At 42.7% G+C, this 23,037-nt stretch overlaps 1 protein-coding gene across 4 annotated transcripts in view; it reads right to left on the reverse strand.

Annotated features, from left to right (window-relative positions):
* Positions 1–23,037, reverse strand: part of Trmt2b (TRM2 tRNA methyltransferase 2B) — a 54,069-nt gene that overhangs the window by 12,665 nt on the left and 18,367 nt on the right. For 3 of the 4 annotated variants that reach the window (NM_172540.2, NM_001167994.1, XM_006528514.4), the window contains 6 exons: positions 7,396–7,542; positions 5,358–5,452; positions 4,736–4,950; positions 4,460–4,561; positions 2,848–2,967; positions 2,524–2,623 (listed from right to left, as the gene is read on the reverse strand). In NM_172540.2, coding sequence (NP_766128.2) covers positions 2,524–2,623; positions 2,848–2,967; positions 4,460–4,561; positions 4,736–4,950; positions 5,358–5,452; positions 7,396–7,542 — 779 coding nt within the window. Of the gene's footprint in view, positions 1–2,523; positions 2,624–2,812; positions 2,968–4,459; positions 4,562–4,735; positions 4,951–5,357; positions 5,453–7,395; positions 7,543–23,037 lie in introns of all 4 variants that reach the window. The other variant, XM_011247734.3, reaches the window with a different exon arrangement.

Below are 23,037 nucleotides of genomic sequence, written 5' to 3' on the forward strand. Positions count from 1 at the left end.
ATATTCAGCCTTCCTACTCCTCTCCATAACTATTCCCAAAGCCACCCCTTACCACTCCCCCTCCCAACTTCGTGCCTTTTTTGTAATAACCCATCAAATCCCATTTGTGCTGCCTATATACACACAGCTGTGGAACTATCCACTGGAGCATAGTCAACCTAACAGGGACCATACCCACAAAGAACACTTACACACCTTGCCCTGGCAACCATCAACTATCAACAGCTCCTCATGTAGGGGGGTTGGGGGGACCTCATGAGCTCCTCCCCCTTCCATGCTAGAATGTTGGCTAGCTAGAACCTTGTGCAGGCAACCATGATGTTGTGAGTTCATGAGTGCAGTGTGGTCCTGCCATGTTGAGAATACATTGCTACTCCCAGCTCCTCCCTAAACGCTGTCCCTAAGCCTGGGTGGGCTTATCTGTGGCTAAAACATTCCAGTACCACTTATTCTCTGCACTTTGACCACTATTGAGAAAACATAATTTAAAATTTTTAAAACACACAAATAAAGTATCGTCCCTTCCCTGTTAGAATGGCTAAGGTTAAAAAGAGTTAGGGGCTGGCAAAATGGTAAAGGCATTGCCACCAAGCCTGATAGGACCTACAAGGAGAGAACCAATTCCTACAATTTGTCTTCTGACCTCCATATATACACTGAAGTACACACATACACACACACCATGAACGAATGAATAAATAAATAAACAAAAAGTATTTTTAAATAGAAATGTGAACTTGGTGGCACACACCTATAATCCCAGGACTCAGGAGGTAGAGACAAGAGGACTGAGAGAGTTCAGGACCAGCCTTGGCTCCATGAATCCTTGTCTCAAAACAAACATATATAGGCAAGCAAAACAGCTCAGCAGGTAAAATCACTTACAGCCTAAGTCCCGGGACCTGTGTTTGATTCCCCAGCACCCAAGGCAGAAAGAAGGACAAAACCAAGTCCCAAAAGTTGACCTCTGACCTCTCTACACAAGCCTTGGCACACATAACCCTCTACCTACTCACTGACATTGATAAATTATTTTAAATTTAACTTAAATACCAAAAACACAACTAAAAATAAACAGACACAATGTACCATTCTAACAAGTACCTGGAAAAGGTGGGGCTTTTAAACACTGTCGGGAGGAACGGAAATCAGTGCGGTCATAATGAAATACAATATCAAGACTCCTCAAAAAACTAAAAATAAGTCTAGCAGATGACACAGCTGGACCACTTCTTAGAACAGTCAAAAGGGGACTTAATCACCACAGCGATGAGATAGCTGCATTGACATTTCTTGCTACATTATTCCCAAAGGCCAGACAAGATTTCTATCAATAGAAGAATGGATGGAGAAAAGGTGGTAAATAAAAACTCAGCTATGATTCAGCTATAGAAGAGAACAAAAGCCAAACTTTTGCAAGAAAATGCTGCTGGAGGAAATAAATAATGTAAGGTGAACTAAGCCAAGGAGACAAATAGCATTTCTCTCATGTGCTGAAGGTTTTAAAAAGTAACCAGACCCCTACTTTTCAACATGGTTTTTTTTTGAGGGGCGGTGGGAATTGAATATAGATAGTGTTGTCTCTCTCTCTCTCTCTGTGTGTGTGTGTGTGTGTGTGAGTGTGTGTGTGTGTATGTTTACACAAACATGGAGACTAGATGGCAACTTCAAGTGTCATCTTCAGGAATGTCATCTACCTCATTTGGGATAAGGCCTGTCATTAACGAGGAGCTCACTGATTGGGCTAGACTGTCTGGAGCAGGCTAGCCCTGTTTATATTTCCCTAGTGTTGACATCATCACACCTATCATTAATTTTTTTTAATTGTCCTTTATAATTTGAGAGGGTTGATTTTCTGAAATACTGTATTAAATTTTTTCTTGATCATTTTAGATTTTTGGTACCCTCTTAAAAAATTGTGCCTAGACTGAGTACCTGATTTGTCTCACCCGAGACAAGTCCTTAAAATGAATTCTTAAAGTGATGTAGTCAGGGACTAGAGAGATGGCTCCGTAGTTAAAGAGCACTAACTGGTCTTACAAGGGATACAAGTTTGGTGTGCAACATCAATTTGGTAGCAAACAACTGTCTGTAAGTTCAGTTCCAGAGTATCTGATGCCCTCTTCTGGCATGCATGGGCTTGTATGAACATATAGTGTACATAAACTTATTGAGATTCATACACCTAATTAAAAAAAAACAACAACACTTATTTTTAAAGTGGTATATTGAGCCAGGTATAGTGGCACACACTTAAATCTCAGCACTCAGGATGCACAGACAGTCAGATCTCTGTGAGTTCAAGGCCAGCCTGGCCTCCATAGTAAGTTCTAGGATAGCCAGCACTACATAGTCTAAAAACAAACAAACTAACTAATTCATTAATAAATACAAATAAATGAAGTAATATAATGTTTCTTTTTCTTTGTTTCTCCACATTTTCCAAATTATGCATAAAGAAGCATGGATCACTCTGTAACCCCAGCTCAAAAATACTGACAAAAATAAAAAGGCAAGACTCACTCAATGAAGTTCCTTGTGCTTTCACCATGGGGCTTGCAGGAAACAAACACTAGAGTGTGGATGGTCCTGCAGTTCCGAATGGCTCGCACCACTCTGTAATCTGAAGGAATAAGCACCTGGTTAATATACTTAACCCACTGCAGTCCCTGATATTCCAAACCTCATGCTGAGCAGCACTGAGGACTCCCAAAGAAGGGTGAAGCTACTTCAGGGCTACCTCATAGGGAGCCCCTAAGTCTACTATGGGAATAAAGACACAGAACTGGTGGCCACCATGGGAGAAGCCTACACATGGGGAACAGCCAAGGTGTCCTCCGTCCTTACGCAATCCAGCTCGGGCAGGGTTCACCACAGCAACAGTCAACTTCTCATCTTTCTGTGACTTTAACAGCTGTGGCAAAATCGTCTCTGCTCTGCCAGCGTGAAACTCACAGTTGGTGACACCTGCGAAAGAGACGATCATGTGGCAGAACTCGATCGAGCCCAACAAGTGGGAAACGTCAGCTTTATAGAACTATACCAAGCCAGCAGCCAGAGTCCCGCCTTTCCCTTTGGCTCCAGTGGACCTCTGAAGAGCAAATGCTCTTGGACCTGCTGCAGATCGTTTGACTTGGAAAGGCTGAAAGAGCCTTCCAGCTGAAGTGATGAGACAGACAGCATGTAAGTCCCCACACCACAACAAAAATCTTGCCTTCCACTCGAATGCACTTCCTGCGCCAGCAATTTTCACTTGGGACCTCAAGAACTGTCTACAAGTTGGGCATGTTGGCACACATCTATAATCCCAGCATGTGGGAGGCAAAGAGATAAGGCTTGCAAGGCCAGTCATATAAAATCAAACAACGAGGGCTGGCGAGATCACTCAGGAGGTAAACGAGGGCTGGCGAGATCACTCAGGAGGTAAGAGCACTGACTGCTCTTCCGAAGGTCCTGAGTTCAAATCCCAGCAACCACGTGGTGGCTCACAACCACCTGTAATGAGATCTGACGCCCTCTACTGGTGCGTCTGAAGTCAGCTACAGTGTACTTATGTATAATAATAAATAAATCTCTGGGCCAGAGCAAGCAGGGACTGAGTGAGCAGGGCCGACCGGAGCGAGTGGGTCCAACTGGAGCAAGCAGAGGTCTTAAAAAATTCAATCCCCAACAACCATATGAAGGCTCACAACCATGTGTACAGCTACAGTGTACTCACATACATTAAGTAAGTAAATAAATAAATCTTTTAAAAAAATCCAAAAAGCAAAACTGAAAGGAGTGCCTGGAAGTAGAATAAAGGACGAATGCAAACTATTTTCTATACTGCAATTTGTCACTTTATTTAAGGAAAAGGTTCTACTTTTTAAAATTGCAGGTTTGTTTGTTTGGTTTTGTTTAAGGCAGAGTCTCACTATATAGTCCTGGCTGGCTCTGAACTCACTATATAAACCAGGGTAACTATGTTACCCTTGAACATACAGAAATCCACCTGCCTCTCCCTCTTCCTCTCGAGGGCTGAAATTAAAGGTGTTCACCCCAATTCCAGGCTTAAACTCTACATTTGAAACCAACTATATTGGCTCTGATGCCCTCAGAGTTGAATTAAAGCAGGTTCTTCTATTGTGTTCAACATTCTATCATTTCCCTTCCTACCACCACCTAGACTTGGACTTGCCTTGGGCTCATCTATACAAATGAAGAAAAAAAAGTTACTAGGATTTCTAGAAAACACCAAGATCCTTCTACGGCTACTCTAGAACTCAGCCTCCCTACAAGTTGCGGATACAGTAGGACCCAGTTGCATATTAACAACTGCACTTCTGTTTGTTTTTGCAGTGCTGGTAAATGGGGCCTTGGGTCTCATACATGCTAAGCACCCAGTCTACCACTGAGCTATATTTCTAGCCCCTCACTCAACTCCACCTCTTAATTTCACCTCAGAATCGGATCTAGGTACCATTGAAGGCTGCAGTCCACCTGGCATCCTCTACTGCCTGCTCCACTAGCTCAATGCCATGAACCTGGGAGGCACGCTGAGCCACAGAGAGGCCAATCACACCTGGAGAAGTAAGAAATAAGAGGAGATTATTTTCTGTTTTAAACCAACATGGTTATATCTATACCATCAACACTACCTTCCCCTGCCACCCTTGAAAAGACCATAAGTTCTGGGTAGATGACATCTGAGACCTAGACAACACATACATAGACTCTTCCTAGGGAGGCCACTTGCCCGTGCCACAGCAAATGTCTAGGAGGAGGCTCTCAGAGTTCACTCCACTCAGCTCCCCAATGATCCGATACAGCATCTCTGCCCCAGCAGTATTAATCTGGAAGAAGGCATCTGGAGAAATTCGAATCTTCAAACCCAGAAGATCCTCAAAGATGTGGGGCTCCCCAAACAGGAGCTGGTAGGGGGACTGCTGATGGCTGCAACGGGTCATGGTGCTAGGAGAGACAAAAAGGAAGACAGCATTTTAGAATGATAGACTGTAACACATACCTCTTACTGCTTGGTTGGAAGGGGCAGGCCAAGCCTCTTATGTGGGAGACACAGCTTCCTCACCATAGCCCTGAGACTTCTGTATGAGTTCCACTCTTGAGGGATGGAGGTACATGCTACACACTCTTTTGACATCCTTCTTGTTTTGATTTTGAGAAGTTAAAGGCAACCATATGCTACTTCACCTTTATATTCTAGCATGGGTTCCTGGAGGTGGCTGGCGTTATGAAAGGCAGATCTAGCTAGCTTCTGGGCCTCCAGTCTCAGTAGCCCATCACCAGCAAGCAAGCTACAAACCCATGCTATGCAAGCCCGCAGCCTCCTCCTTCCTGTCTGGCTGCTCCAGGCTTACCTTTCCTGGAAATAGAGCGAGGTCAATTCACAGATCGCTCCAGGGCCTTTAGTGAAAAAATCCTTCAAGGTCACCTTCTGAACACAGACCTCCTCCTGCCCAGAACAGGAAACCAAGAGTCAAGTAAAGATTCATCTTTGACGATTCTCTTGCCGTTAGCTACAGTAACCAGCTCCGCAGGAGTCAGACAAGACGACACATTTCTCAAATCCTATTATAAATAACACTTAGCATAAAGTAATGTTCCACAGGACAAAAACAACAACAACAGGCTATTTTCACATCTCAGTAGAAGAGCTGCTTGGCTTCTCAGCTTTTGACAAATCTCATACAGTGGAACTGGCACTTTCTCTAGTTTGAGCCTCTAATAGTTCTCTACAGGAAGTGTGAGTTATTCTTATAAACAAAAAGCTAAACTAAGCTCCTGTCCCATCACGCACAGAAAATAACCTTTCCAATCCCTTCATATTTCTCCGCTTTTGCTATCCCAACCACCCACACAAGTATCACCTCAGAAGATGTGAGTCCTAGAAGAAATGAACCAGGAAACAAAAAAGAAAGAACATGGTGGGCGCTAGCCAGCAAGACAGCTGAGTAGGTAAAGGTGCTTGCCCTCAAGCTGAATGACCTGTGTCTATTCCTGGGACCCATATGATGGAAGGAGAGAACCTGACACACAAGTTATTCTCTGACATCCAATTAAATGCAAAAAGAAAAGAGCGAACATGGTAACTCCTTTTATCTGACTAGAGAACATATTAAAATTCTAATCTTGCTATAATCACTACAGACTAGCTTAGCATACAGACACAGGGTTATAAACCAAGTCAAAGTTATAGCATTTAAAAGACCAACCAGGCCAGCAATCAAAGGACACGGACTCAAATCCTAGCTTTGTAGTTACCTGGCCCTTTCACTTTCCATGTGACAATGCCTCCATTTGTTAATCTGTAAAATGAAGATGATAACATCCCTCCTATGCCTACCTACTTCATAAGCTGGTTGCGATCGCCTACAAAGAACAGGGTTTTTCCATATGAGACTGTCTGCGCCGGCTGGGGTTTGGGTGTGGTTTCATCATCAGGACGGATGCTGGCGTGATCTAGGAAGGAGGACTCTCAGTTCAGGGACTGCCTCCGTAAGATTGGCCTGTGGGCCTGTCTCCGGGATATTCTCTCAATTGATGCTTGTTTTGAGAGAGCCCAGCCCAGTGTGAGTGGTGCGATTCCTGGCAAGGTAGTCGTTAGGCGTGTGAGAAAGCAAACTGAAGGCTGGAGAGTTGAGTCTGTGGTTAAGAGTATTTGTTGCCATTGCAGAGGACCTGGGCTTGCTTCCCAGCTCTCACGTGGTGGCTCACAACTGTTTGTAACTCCAGCCTCTGAGAATCCAAAGCCTTCCTCTGACCTTCCTGGACACCAGGTATACACGTGGTGCATACGTATACATGTATACACTCATACACATAAAACAATTTTCTAAATCTAAGAATAAAAGCAAAATGAGCAAACCACAGGGACCAAGCCAGTAAGCAGCATTCCCCCTTGACCTCTGCTTCAATTATTGCCTCTAGGTTCCTGCCTAAGCTGCTGTTAGCCATGTGTACATATATATCAGCAATAAATAGCAAACCAGACATAGTCTGATGAAAGTGTTACGTGTTTTTCAAATGTAAAGCATAATCCGGAAGGCTGCTTAGCTCCCCACTATGCTAGCAGAGTGTGTGAAGTATTCCGATTATAAGAGTTGGACATGCAACTCTCTATGGAAATAGCTTTTGGATTCAGTTGAGTCTACTACTGCGAGTGTTTCTTGTGAAAACACTTGGGAGTCCGTGTACAATAATTGTCTGGGGTAACCTAGCCAGTCTTTGTGATTTGATTATGCCAGCAGTACGGTTAAATGATACTATATTCTTACCAACTCTTCCATCCTCAAACCTACTCTCTAGCCTACAGAAATATTCTATGGCTGTGTAGGTTCTGCCATCTGCTCTAAAATTTCAACAAACAGAGGTGGCTTCTTACCCTGCTAGGCTTACCTCACTTAATCCCTGGGGATGAAAAGTGACAATAGCCATTGTGTGTCCTTGCCTATTGGTACGAACTACGAGTTCACGCCAGTGTCCACCTTCATGAAAGAGAAGGCAGGGTTCCACTGAAGACTGTCGAAGGAATACTTCATAGTACTAAGAAGAAATTGACAGTAAGTTAAATGTCGGCAGAAGAAACACGTCCCACAGTTTATCATTCATTCTGCCTCTCCCAAATGCATATGTTGACGCCTTTACCCCCAGACTCTCAGAACATGACTGCATTTGGAAACGGATCTTCAAAGAGGTGAGAAAGGAAGCCAGGTATGGTAGGCAACATACTTCAAGATTCAAGAGGCTGAGGCCAGAGAATCTCAAGTTTAACATGATTCTAGGCTATCTAGCGAGCCTCTCCAAAGTACATATAATTAAGAGGAGGCCATTAAGCACAGTTAATCCAATTTGACCAGTATGTTTTGTAAGAGGAGAAAAGATAGGGGTAGGAATATAGCTCATCTGGGATACAGGAAGGACGGGGCTTCCCATCTCCAGCACTGGGCATGACAGCACATACTTGTAATACCAGCCAGCATGTGGGAGGGGGAAGCGCGGGGGTCAGAAGTTCAAGGTCATCCTTGGCTACATAACTAGTTTGAAGCTAGCCTGGGCTACATGAAAGCCTGTCTAGAAGAAGGAAGAAGAAGGAAGGAGAGGGGGAGGGGGAGGAAGGAGGAGGAGGAGGAAGAGGAAGAGGAGGAGAGAAAGGAGGAGGAAGAGGAAGAACAAGAACAAGAAGAAGAAATAGAAGAGGAAGAGGAACAGGATCAGGAACAAGGACAAGGACAAGGACAAGGACAAGGACAAGGACAAGGACAAGGACAAGAACAAGAACAAGAACAAGAACAAGAACAAGAACAAGAACAAGAACAAGAACAAGAACAAGAAATGTGAGCATACCGAAAATCACAAGGACTAAATATGCAGAGAAAAGAGCATGTGGGGCCACAGCATAAAGATGGCCATAGGCCTGAAGAAAAAAACAAACCTGCCCGACCCTGCTCTTAGATTTGTAAGTTCAAGACAGGAAAGAACTGAAGTTCTGTTGTTTACCCCTCTGGCCTGCTGATGATTTAAGTAGCCCTAAGGAGAAAAGTGACATAAAAACATGTTCTTAGGCAGCTGTGTTAACACATAGAACCCAGGAGGCTGAAGTAGAGGGACTCAGAGTTCCAGGATTGCTGGGGCTCTGCAGCCATCCCTTGCCCTCTGACCTTAGGGAGGACATCACCATTCTTTCAATTCTAAACTCCTAAGTTTCATGAGGGCTTAGCATTCTATCCTCAATCTGGCACATAGTACATGCTCAGTCATATTTTTAAAAGTAGGTATGAATGAATAAATAAATAACTTACTCAGATGGAAGCCCTCGGGTTATTCTATATGTGATACTGAATGCAAGAAGTTTCCACTTCTGTGGAACACTCGCGGCAGGCACAGCTTCCTAATGCTTTAGTAAGCTGCTGTGAGCCATCCTTACTTATAACTTCCTGGTGCACGCCTATCATTTCTGTCACATACAGTCAGAAAGAAGCCGTATTAGACCTCAGTTCTACCCTCCATATCCTCTTGGAAAATGCATGCTGAATACAATTCTACTTAGTTACAATGACTTTAACCCCTTCAAGTAAAAAAAAAAATACAGGGAAGTAGCTCATTGGTAGAAGTCTTGGCAACCTGCACACAGCCCTGGGCTTGATCCATAAAACCATAGCAAAAAAAAAAAGTTAAAACAAAACTTGCTACTACAATAGGGCACACTGTCTGATTTATGCATGTCATTTATTCTCATGTTACAGAAAATCCAAGATTATCTGGGGAAGAGGAAGTCATGCCAAAAAATAGTGCTGCCTGCAAAGAGAAGATCGATGAAGGCTGCACCTTACCATTTTTCTCTATACATCCCTGAACAGACGATATGTTTAACTACACTAAACTTATTTTTCAAATTGTGGATGTTGAGGTTTGGTCTGTTATTATGTATTGCAATGCTCTAAATTCTGTCTAGTTGCCTCAAGACCAGTGAATTCTCACAGTTACTAATTTTTGTTGTGTAAACCTTGCTCCTTAGTTTAAAACTATTGGTTAAATTTAAAAAAAAATGACTACAGCCAATTACGGGAGGGATTAGAAGTAGGTGGATTTTTGAGTTACCTGGTTGGTGATTGCAGGTAGAGGAGGGAGAAGAAAGAACACTGTGAGATAGGAGGAAGCCGCCATGAGAGGAGATGGACCATGAGCGCATGGCCAGGAGAAACAACAAGTATTTGGTGTACACCACTGGGAGATAGCCAGGCCAGCAGTTTTAAAAAGTGGATTAGGGTTATCTCCCAGTAATTGCCAAAGCCAAATAAAATAACCATAGTCTGAGACTTACTCATTCATAAGCTAGGTGGGGATAAATTTAAATTGGTTCAACTGCACTTGGGATTGGAAATTTTAACACAGGACCAGTCATTTGTTACTTACTTTCTTGTTTAAAAAGGGATGCGTTTTGGAAACAAGATTCAAATGTCGGAGGTCTTGGAAAGATGATGGTTGAAAAAAATTAGGCTTCACCTGGAAATAATGTCTAAGGAAATATGGAAGACAACCCACCACTCTATGACCATTGTAAAATGAAGGGTGACTCCCGTTTTGATATGAGAACACATGTATTAAGTAAGAGTCAATATGTCTTCTAATTAAAATAGCAGAATGTTCTACCTAAAAATCCTACTCAGATGAAACAAAGGAGTAAAAAAACATATTGTTATTAATCTAACAATTCTCTTTTTTTCTCCCCCGAAATATCTTTTTTTTTTGTCTTGGTGCTAGATCATTCCCATTAACAGACTTGCTCACTTTCAAAAAAGCAAGCAGGAGCCGGAGAAATGGATCGGTGGTTGGGAGTACTGGCTGCCAAACCACAGGACCTTGGTTTGGATCTCAGCAGCACACTGACAGCTTACAAGCATCTGCAACTCCGCTCACGGGTGATCCAACCCTGTTTCCTTTCCTCCGTGAGCATCAGTCATGCACACGATACACACGCGCACACGTGGGCAAAAACACTCACATAGAGTAAACAAATCTTTCATTTAAAAAATGTTTGAAAGAAAGAAAAAGCAAGGAGGCAGGCATCGTGCCAGGAATCCTAGAACTTGTGAGATGGGAAAAGAAGGACCACGAATTCAAGGTTATCTTCAGCTGTGTAGTGAGTTTAACGCCAGCCTAGGCTACATGAGACCCTGTTTCAGAAGAAAAAAAAATTTCTTGAATCTGTACTCACTATTAGCTAAATCTCTGCTTCTTTTTTCACTCTGTAACCAAACTCATAAGAACTATATATGTCCCCTGTCTCTGAGTCTTCTCTTTAACCTCTTGAGTAAGGTTCCCACCACTACAGCTACAACTCTTTGCATTGCGGTCATCAACGACCTGGTCCAAGAGTCCACACTCAGCCCCACTGGACACAGCTGGGAAGTGTGTCTTCTCACACTTTGGCTCCCAGGACATGGCTATCCTACCTCCTTTGACCTTTATTTCATCCCCATTTACCAGGCTCCTCCCCTCTTCTCAGATTGCCGGTGTGAGCAAGCCCTACTCTACTGGCAGTCATACAAAAGAACACCACATACAATGATGTATATAGTACATAATACTTGATGATGATAATAATGTGTGATTGCCAACTGCCTTGTGTATTATACTTTTTATTATTTCACAGTATATTACATACAAATAATGTTCACTGTAAAGCATAGCAATGAATTACCCTAGCAGCAGCCTCACACATCCAGTAATTACAGCATCTCATTGTATCATTTTCCCTTGTGCTTGATTATTCTTGTTCTTTTGTTTGTTTGCTCTGCCTCTACAGACACCAGGCTGAACTCATACCATGGAGCCTAAGTGTTAAGTTGGCCATACCACACAAGTTAGTGTAAGTACACTCTATGGCATTCACATAAAAATGAAATTACCTAAGGCTGTATGTCTTACAAAATAATTCTGTTGACGCAGTCACATTCAAAATTTCTGAACAATAAATGCCAAGGACAGTGGCACAAACCTTTAATCCCAGTACTTGAGAGGCAAAAGCAAGCAAATCTTCAAGTTCAAGGCCAGCCTGATATAAAAGAGAGTTCCAGGACAGCTGGAACTACACAGAGAAACCCTGTCTTGAAAGATAAAAACATAAAAACAAACAAACAAACAAAAAAGGATCTCTGAACAAGAAGTGGAACAGTCACCAAGTGAAAAGAGGACAAAGGACATGAGGAACACTTTGCTAGCTGTGCATCTGACAGGAGACTAATACCCAGACTATATAAGGAACTCAAATATTAAAGACTCAAAGAACCAATAACCACACAATGAATGCTCAAATTTACTGGACAGCTCTCAAAAGTATAAATGACTCAAAAGTGTTTTTTAAAATTATAAATAAAAAGCAAATAGAGGGCCCAAGCCCATATTTATAATGTTCAGCATCCTTAGTACCACAGAAATGTAGATTAAAAGTACACTGAGACCCCCACCTCACATTATAAGTATGGATATCAGCAAGAAAACAAGCAGCAAACACTGTCAGGGATGGGAGCACTCACACTCGCTGGGGGGGTGTAAGTTAATGTTGCCACCATGAATTCCAGCATGGTTTTTCAGAAGCCTAAAAATAAAACTACCGTTGACTCAGCTATCCCGCTGCACAAGGTATATGCCCTTGGGAACCCAAATCAGCATAACAGAGAGATCAGCCTAGATGTCCATCAGCAGAGGGACAGACCCCCCCCAAAAAAAAAGATGATATGTAATACAAAACAGAGCTTTATTAAGCTGTAAAGAAGAATGAAATGATATATCATTGTCAGGAAAATGGGTAGAACAAGAGGTTATATTAAGCAAAAGATGTCAGACTCAGAAAGGCAAATATTATTTTTATATATATATGTAATACTTGATGATGATAATAATATGTATATATAATATATAAATATATTAATAATGATATATATAATTATAATATATAATATAATTATAATATATTAATAATATATATATATAATCTAGATGTTTTAAAATGGATGAAAGTAGAAGGGATACTATTTTAAGGGATAGGGGAACCAGAAAGAGAGAGAAGATGCACACAACCCGAGTGATCCTGTTAAAAGCCAATGGGATGAAGAAATCCCCCAGTCAGGAGCAATTTGACACTTTTCTGAAGCACAGGGGAGAGAGAGACAGAAACAGAGACAGAGACAGAGACAGAGAGAGACAAAGACAGAGAGAGAGGGGGAGGGAGAGAGGCTGCCTGGCAGGCAGAGTCAAGGCAGGTCAGGGTCTGTTGGCAGATTTCCCAGCCTGCCGAGGTACGGAACAATAAGAGGAGGTGCACTTGAGGCTCAAGGCTAAGAGCTGAAGATTCTATTGACCTTGGTGGAAGGAACAGGGAGATTTCTGGGATGGAAACCAATGTCTTATGTACAATTTAGCAAAATTGCTTCTGTTAGCTTGTGGCTTTGTTTTCCACAGTAATGTAGTATAAGAAGGCTCTGAAAATATACTTGCTCACTAGTGTGGTGTAGACCTGCAGCCTTCCCATATCTGCATCTTGCATCTTTTTTCTATCTTTCCTATAATCAGCCACACACACACACACACACACACACACACACACGCACACACACACTCCCCGCCAGAGGAGTGTTCGACTTTGCCCTGGCCAGTCTGATACATCCTCCTACCCATCACAACTTTGAACAGCTTCCCACTTCACTCATAACAAAAGGCAAGGGACCTAAAATGACCTCTCATACATGATCTGGCCTCTGTTAACATTTGCCATATTTGCCTACTAAATACTCACCTGAGTCTATGTTTACTTTCTCCAGAAAGCCAACCGGATCTCAAATGCCCATAGCTGGCCCTTTTGGGTGCCAGGCACACACACACAGAAAGGGAAAAATAAATAAGTAAATAAATAAGTATTTAAATGAAAACCAAAGCACTTAAAGGACAGAGTCAGGAAGAAAGATCAAGACTAGCATAAGTTACATAACAAGATCCTGTCTCAAAACTAAAGTGCCTACCAAGGGAAACCTGAAGAGATACAAGGCTTATTACCCCACATAAGCCAGGAAATACAGCCTGTAAACTTTACAGGATTGTGGCGATCTGAATACGCTTGGCCCAGGAAGTGGCAGTATTAGGAGGTGTGGCCTTGTTGGAAGAAGTGTGTCACTGTGGGGGTGGGTTTTGAGACCTTTCTCCTAGTTACTTCTGAAACAAGATGAACTCTCAGCCATGCTTCAGCTGCCATGCTTTTTCCACCTTGATGATAATGTACTGAACCTCTGAACCTATAAGCCAGCCCCAATGAAATGTTGTCCTTATAAGAGTGGCCTTGGTCATGGTGTCTCTTCACAACAATGGAAACCCTAAGACAAGGGTCAAATTATTTCAAACCAGAGTTTTTAATCTAAAAAAATTTTCAGTCATTTCAGGGTAGGAAACAGACCTACAAAAATCTAACCATTATGTCCTAGATAACATTCCTCAAGAAGCTAACGGAGATTGTACTCTGGGCAAATGTAGGTGTAAACCAAAAGAACAAGACAGAATCTAAGAAACAGCAAAGACAAGACTGTTGGGTGTGATGGGGCATTCATGTAATCTTGACACTCAAGAGGCAAAGGCAGGATTCTGCCAAATTCAAAGCCAGCCTGGACTTCATAGGGAGAATCTATCTTAAAAAGAGATAGACAACAACAAAAGACAAGACTATGCAGCAACGAAAAGTCCCAGGAAAATGGGACAGGCAGATGGTTCAGTCAGGAAAGTTCTTGCCACACAATCATGAGGACCAGCATTTGGGGCCCCAGAATCTACAGAAGAGCTGGCTTCAACAATATACATCTATAATCCTAGCACTGGCTTGGGTAAACGGAGAGCACAGACACACAGTTTCTGAGGCTGGTTGGCTAGCGCCCTAGCCAAATAAACGAGCTCCCCGTTCCCTGAAAGAATTGGTCTCTAAGTGGATCAAGGAACTTCACATAAAACCAGAGACACTGAAACTTATAGAGGAGAAAGTGGGGAAAAGCCTTGAAGATATGGGCACAGGGGAAAAATTCCTGAACAGAACAGCAATGGCTTGTGCTGTAAGATCGAGAATTGACAAATGGGACCTAATGAAACTCCAAAGTTTCTGCAAGGCAAAAGACACCGTCAATAAGACAAAAAGACCACCAACAGATTGGGAAAGGATCTTTACCTATCCTAAATCAGATAGGGGACTAATATCCAACATATATAAAGAACTCCAGAAGGTGGACTTCAGAAAATCAAATAACCCCATTAAAAATGGGGCTCAGAACTGAACAAAGAATTCTCACCTGAGGAATACCGAATGGCAGAGAAGCACCGGAAAAAATGTTCAACATCCTTAATCATCAGGGAAATGCAAATCAAAACAACCCTGAGATACCACCTCACACCAGTCAGAATGGCTAAGATCAAAAATTCAGGTGACAGCAGATGCTGGCATGGATGTGGAGAAAGAGGAACACTCCTCCATTGTTGGTGGGATTGCAGGCTTGTACAACCACTCTGGAAATCCGTCTGGCGGTTCCTCAGAAAATTGGACATAGTACTACCGGAAGATCCAGCAATACCTCTCCTGGGCATATATCCAGAAGATGCCCCAACTGGTAAGAAGGACACATGCTCCACTATGTTCATAGCAGCCTTATTTATAATAGCCAGAAGCTGGAAAGAACCCAGATGCCCCTCAACAGAGGAATGGATACAGAAAATGTGGTACATCTACACAATGGAGTACTACTCAGCTATTAAAAAGAATGAATTTATGAAATTCCTAGCCAAATGGATGGACCTGGAGGGCATCTTCCTGAGTGAGGTAACACATTCACAAAGGAACTCACATAATATGTACTCACTGATAAGTGGATATTAGCCCAAAACCTAGGATACCCAAGATATAAGATACAATTTCCTAAACACATGAAACTCAAGAAAAATGAAGACTGAAGTGTGGACACTATGCCCCTCCTTAGAAGTGGGAACAAAACACCCTTGGAAGGAGTTACAGAGACAAAGTTTGGAGCTGAGATGAAAGGTTGGACCATGTAGAGACAGCCATACCCAGGGATCCACCCCATAATCAACATCCAAACGCTGACACCATTGCATACCCAGGGATCCACCCCATAATCAACATCCAAACGCTGACACTAGCAAGATTTTATCGAAAGGACCCAGATGTAGCTGTCTCTTGTGAGACTATGCCAGGGCCTAGCAAACACAGAAGTGGATGCTCACAGTCAGCTATTGGATGGATCACAGGGCTCCCAATGGAGGAGCTAGAGAAAGTACCCAAGGAGCTAAAGGGATCTGCAACCCTATAGGTAGAACAACATTATGAACTAACCAGTACCCCGGAGCTCTTGACTCTAGCTGCGTATGTATCAAAAGATGGCCTAGTCGGCCATCACTGGAAAGAGAGGCCCATTGGACTTGCAAACTGTATATGCCCCAGTACAGGGGAATACCAGGGCCAAAAAGGGGGAGTGGATGGGTAGGGGAGTGGGGGATGGGTGGGTATGGGGGACTTTTGGTATAGCATTGGAAATGTAAATGAGCTAAATACCTAATAAAAAATGGAAAAGGAAAAAAAAAAGAATTGGTCTCAAAAAATAAACTGAGAAAGACACTCAACCAATACCTCTGGCCTCACCATGCACAGTGACAACATGTATGCATCCACAGGCAATCTCCTGTGTAGCAATCTCCTGAAATGAAACTCTCCATCATTAAAACACGAAGGTTAAAGGGGAGAGAAAACAGCACATTGTCTTAAGAAGACTCTCAGATCAGCCAAGCTGCCTAGAACCAGAGACACAGCCAAGCCACCTGTAAGGGACTCAGATCAACTGAGCTGCCTGGAGCAGACACTCTCCAACTTGTTGAGCTGCCTGCAGGTTATGCAGTGCACTCTAGGTTTCCAGCTTCTCACGGGCTGCCACCCATGCTGCAGTGGACTCTCTGTGATACAGCTGCCTTTAAGTCATGTAGTCTTCTGTAAACAACCCGTCGCCCATACTCCTCCAAATAACCGCAATAAAACTCATTGCTTGGCCAAGCTCAGTTGTGGTGGTATCCTCACTTTGGTTTACTGATGGTTCCCTCCCTGGAGTGAGTAGACATTTGATCATGTCTCCCCAGGAATAGTAGTCACATAGACAATGTCCCAAGCTTCTGACCTTCAGGCTACACTCCTCCCCAGTTACCTAGCAACAGAAAAGATACCTGATTTTTAATAAAGAAGCCAGAAATACACACTGAATAAAAGAAAGTGTCTTCAACAAATGGTGTTGGTCAAACTTCAAGTGAGGAATAACCTTGGACTCATTGGGAAAGAGTTTCTAAACAAAATACCACTTACACGGGCACTAAAATCAACAGCTAACAAATGGGACCTCATGGAACTGAGACACTTCTGCACAGCAAAGGATACCAGTGTTTGGACAAAGCGGAAGCCTACAGAAGGAAAAGGTTTTTAACAAATGTATATCCTATAGAGGAATAATAACTAAAATATATAACAAATTCAAAACTTGGTGTCAAGAAAACAACTCAATTTAAAAATGGGGTACAGATCTAAACAGAATCGTCAAAAGAGGAAACTCAAATGGCTGAGAAACACTTAAAAGAAATGTTCAACATCCTTACTCATCAGGGAAATGCAAATCAAAACTACTTGGAGATTTCCTTTTCCACCTGTCAGAATGGCTAAGATAATAAAGCAAGTGACAGCTCTTGCTGGCAAGATGTGGAGTGAAGGCAAGCACTCATCCATGGCTGGTGGGAGTGCAACCCCTTACAGCCATTACGGAAATTGGTGGGGTGGTTCCTCAAGAAGTTGGAAATCAATCTATCTCAAGATTCAGCATATCATTCCTGGGAATAAACCCAAAGGATGCCTCAACCTACCACAGAGACACTAGCCTAACCATGGTCACTGCCACTTGATTCATAACAGCCAGAAACTGGGAACAATCTGGATATCTCTCGACAGAGGAATGGATAAAGAAAACGTGCTACATTTACACAATGGAGTACTACTGAGCTGTTGAAAATGACTTCGTGACACTTACAGGCAAATAAATGGAACTAGAAAAATATCACTGAGTGAAGTAACCCAGACCTAGAAAGAAAAATATCATATATATTTACTTAGATATGGAAATTAGCTGCTAAGTCAATGACAACCAAGCTACATCTGTAGAACTGCAGAGGTTAGGTATAGAGTAAGGGACTGGGGTCAGGGAATGGGGGCAGAAAGATCTCTCTGGGAAAGGGCTATAAATAGAAAGTTGTATTATGGATGAACGGAGAGGGGCTAGAACGGGGAGATCAAGTGGGGATGGTGAGGAGAAAGGGGGATAAGGGGGAGTATGGGGAGACACAGATAAAATTAAGGACCATTTGAGGGGTAGTATGGGAATTTAATACAGTAGAAGATTCCTAAAATATATACATATATGAAAGTGATATAAGTGAAAAGACAGAGTCCCAACGGGACATTTCTTGTCATGAAATAAAGTTTTCAGTACCTGGACTGAGTTACATCTAATTGAATTGTTGGCCTAAGGAGTCCCATGGGAACACTTAAATAAGCCAGGCTGCTGCTGCCAAGACAATAAGTTACTCTCCACAAACTGATGGTGTCATTACTGAGAATGATACCTACACAACGCATTGAATAGAAAAGTCAAGCTGGTGTCAGCATTGAGCCTTTACCCCTACATTCTAGCATCTTTGGCACATGTTTTAGTTAGGGTTTTACTGCTATGAAGAGACACCTCAACCATGGCAACTCTTTTTTTTTTTTTTTCCGTGACAGGGTTTCTCTGTATAGCCCTGGCTGTCCTGGAACTCACTCTGTAGACCAGGCTGGCCTCGAACTCAGAAATCCGCCTGCCTCTGCCTCCCAAGTGCTGGGATTAAAGGCGTGCGCCATCACGCTCAGCCCAAGGCAACTCTTAAAAGGACAGCATTTAATTGGGGCTGCCTTACAGGTTCAGTCCAATATCATCAAGGTGGGAACATGGCAGCATCCAGGCAGGCATGGCACAGGAGGAGCTGAGAGCTCTACCTCTTCATCTGAAGGTGCTGGTGGAAGACTGACTTCCAGGAAGCTGGGGTGAGGGTCTTAAGCCCATGCCCACAGTGACACACCTACTCCAAGAAGGCCACACCTCCTAATAGTGCCAGTCCCTGGACCAAACATACAAACTACCACAGGGTCAATGTAACATATGTATTCTACATCTTCATTTGAAGGCTACTAGGAAAAGACTGGCTTCTAGGCAGCTACCAGGAGGGTCTCACAGTGACACGTGTCCTCCAACAAGGTCACACCCACTCCACAGGGCCACACCTTCTCATAGTGCCACTCCCTAGGCCGAGCTTATAGAAACCGTCACAGTCGGGAAAGTACTCTGCATGCTAGCAAAGGAGGAATGTAAACACCAATCCAACCACAACCCTTTGGTCTACAAAAGTATCCATCCTACAAAATATGCTAATGAAATGGTGGCATAAAACTTGTGGGAATAGGCCAAGCAGTGGTGGAGCACACCTTAAATACCAGCACTCAGGAGGCAGAGGCAAGTGGGTTTCTGAGTTCAAGCCGGCCAGCCTGGTCTACACAGACCAGCTAGAGCTACACAAAGAAAACCCTGTCTCAAAACAAAACAAAACAAAACAAACCTTGTAGGTGTAACCAACTAATATCCGATTTGACTTAAGGCTCACTCCACAAGATAGAGCCCATACCTGACACTGCTTGGGTGACCAAGAACTCAAGACTAGGGACCCAGGGACCACAAGTAAAAACAAATACTGCTGATTTTACAAAATACAACTCAGTGATAAAATGACTCCTAATACCATCCTGCTCTACTCATGGATCGGTGCCTTGCTCAGCCATCATCAGAGAAGCTTCCTCCTGCAGCAGATGGGAACAAATACAGAGGTTCACTGCCAGACATCATACAGAGAGCTTTGGAACACTTTGCCCTAAATGGGATGTCTCCATCAACCTCCCCCTGCCCCGCCGCCTCAGGTCTCAGGAAACCCTATGGAGGAAAAGGCACAAAGAGTCTAAGAGTCAGAGGGGATAGAGGATACTAAGAAAACAAGGCCCTCTGAGTCAACATGACTGGAGTTACATATGAACTCAGGGAGATTGAAGCAGCATGCACAGGGCCTTCATGAGTCTGCACCAGATGGGCCTCTAAAGCTGAAAGAAAGGAGAAGTGAACACACGTTCCCATCCCTAACTCAGAATCAATATCCAATCACACCTTTAATCCCAGCACTCGGGAGGCAGAGGTAGGTGGATCTCTGTGAGTTTGAGACCAGTCTGACCTATGAAGTGAGTTCCAGGACAGGCAGGACACACAGAAGGCCTGTCTCAAAAAACAAAAACAAAACAAAATCCAATTGATAACCACTTGGCAAGGAAATATTTAGTTCCCTCTAAGGGGGTCTCACTGGGAAACAGACTTCTCTTAAGGGCAGGCTGCATGTGCAGCAGCAGGTGGCTAACAGAACAAACTCAGCGGCGGCTTTGGATGTTCCATGTCTCATAATGCCCTGTCAGGGCTTTTCCTTTCCTTCTTTTGTGACTTTATCTTATTTATTCTTATTGTATTTATATTATTTTTCTTGTCTATTTTTACCCTATAGGTCACATAGATAGATAGATAGATAGATAGATAGATAGATAGATAGATAGATAGATAGATAGATAGATAGATAGTTTGTGGGTGTGAGATCAAGATGGGTCTCTGTGTCTGCCTCTTGTGCCTTCTCCTGGGAAATTTTCTATCTGTTTGTTTTGTCCAATTACAATGTGTTAAGTTTTGTTTTATCTTATCACATTTTAGAATTAGAAAACCAAAAAAGTGTAAGAAATATTGCTTGACTTACAAGAAATGTATATTCGGTTTTCATGTCTGCGTAGTTTTGTGAAAAAAAAAAAAACTACAAGGGATGGAGCTGGTTCTGGAGTCTTTAATTTGGTGTTTAAAGCTCAGTTCATGTGTTAGGCAGTGACAACTCAGTCCCCTCGGACAAAAACTGCATCAATTCATCTTTCTGGTTGTAAGCATCTGAGCCTTCACATTTGGGATATTAATGAATGTCTTTTTGTTGACATCTTAGACATGTTTGATATTCTAAGGATGTATCTCTCTTGAGTACATACATGGGATTGAAACTGCTTAATAGGATATGCAGTTGCTCTAAGTTAATACTAGTTAATGGTCTTCAAGTTGCTTACATGGTTTTATATTTTACCAAAAAATAAGAAAATAATAAATAATAAATAAACCCAGCACCTCCAGTGAGTTTAAACATACTAAATGTGTTAAGAATCCACGCTCTCTTGGTCTGGAGAGGTGGTTCATTGGTTAAGAGTATATACTGCCCTTGCCCAAGAACTGAGTTCAGTTCCCATCACCCACATGAGGTGGTTCACAACTACAAGTTCTAGGAGATTGGGCACCGTCCTCTAGACTCCGTGGGCACTGCACAAATAGTGTGCACATAAATGTACAAAGGCATATAAACATACACATTAATTCTTAAAAATAAATCTTTTTTAAAATACAGAAGCTCATAATGATATCAAAACAAACTGATCACCTTTCGATGAATGTGAAAGAATCAATCAATTCCTTTGTTTTATCCTATGTAAGTACAATCAATACTTATACAGTGCAGAAGGAAAAGTTAGTTTAAAAAAAATTAGGACTAGGGATACAGCTTAGGGCTAGATGTGGTTGCCTATCATGGATGTGATTCAATGCCATCAAAAAGAAACAGGAAAAGGAAGAGGTACAGGAGGGGGGAGTAGAGGAAGAGGAGAAGAGAAAAGGAAGAAAGAGGAGGAAGGAGGAAGGAAGAGGAGGAAGAAGAGGAGAATGAGAAGGAGGAGGAGACTATTCATTTTTAACTAATACATGAAGAGGGCATGACAGACTTACGATCATTCCCACATAGCAACCACTCAGGAAATGAAGGACACAGGCAATGATCAACTGCTAAGATCATTCAAGGAAATACTGATGGCAGCTGGGAACAGCAGCACGCACACTTGGGAATCTGAGAGACGAGGATCAGGAGTTCCGGGGATATATGGTGTGACTGACTCAACACAAACAGATCAAATGGGAAACTTTTTAATGGGTTCATACGGCTGACAGCATAGGGATCCACTCTTTGATTTTATGATATTTTATCATATTTATATGACAGCTTGTTTATATCACTGGGAAAAAAAGCTATCATATATACATGTCAAAAATCAAAATCTGGGGCTGGCAAGAAGGCTCAGCAGGTAAAAACACTTGCCTAGTAATTTTGGCGGCCTGAATTCTATCCCTGGAACAGGCATAAAAAATAGATGTGTTGCTTCCAGTCTGTAATTCCAGCCCAAGCACTCCTATGGCAAGATGGAAGTAAAAGTGTCAGCCAGAAGTTTGCACAGGAAGCTGTCCAGTGGCAGAAAAGACAAGAAAGAGATCCTTCCTTAAAAACAGGGTGGAAAGAGACAAGTCCCTCCTAAAAAGTTATCCTCTGACTTCCACTCTCACCCTATGACATGCATGCACCTCTTCACTCCTCAACACACACACACAGAGACAGAGACTGACAGGCAGAGAGAGAGACAGAGACAGAGAGAGATAGAGAGAAAAAGAGCCCGCTATATAAATAAATAACATCTTTTTTAAATCAAAATCTTGGTCTGGTATAGGGGAACTTGTATAAAGACCTGAGTTTGGGTCCCAGCACCCACATTAAACAAACAAACAAACAAACAAACAAAGCTGGGCACAGTGGCATGCGCCCCTAATCCCAGCAATGAAGGATCACAGGGAAAACCAGGAGGGTCTTTGGAGCTTGCTGACATCCAGTCTTGCCAAATAAACTCAGACACACTAAATTCAAGTAAGAGCCCTGTCTCAAAAGAGTATGGCAGACACCCAATGCCCTCCCATGGCTTCTGGCTTCTGCAAACACAGGCACAAGCACACACCCCGCACACCCTGTGTGCACACAAAATGAAAACATCAAGGTTTTTGAAATGTGAAAAGTCAATCTTCATGGCTCCCACCTGTAATCCGAGCTGTCAGAAGCAGAGGCAGGAAAAGTACTGTAGGTCTGAGAACAGCATGAGCTACCAATGAGTTCCAGGACGGCCTGGACTTCAGAGAAACAGCCTCACTAAAAAAGACAAAATGTCTGGCAAAATGCCTCAGAGGTAAAGTTGCTTGGCACATAAACCCGAGATTCTGAGTTGAATCCCCAGAACCCACATGGTAAAAAGCGAGAACCAAATTCTCCATGTTGTCCTCTGATCTCCACACTCACACGATGGCACACACCCCTGCACTCCTGTACAAAAAAACCAAACGTTTTAAAACTGCTTTTAAAAGGTGTCTGCACTGAGCACCTACAGTTTTCTCTTTTGTCCCCAAACCAATACAGTATAACAACTATTTACATAGCTGTCGGCTT

This window comes from Mus musculus, chromosome X (genome assembly GCF_000001635.26).
Source record: "Mus musculus strain C57BL/6J chromosome X, GRCm38.p6 C57BL/6J".
NCBI classification, from domain to species: domain Eukaryota; kingdom Metazoa; phylum Chordata; class Mammalia; order Rodentia; family Muridae; genus Mus; species Mus musculus.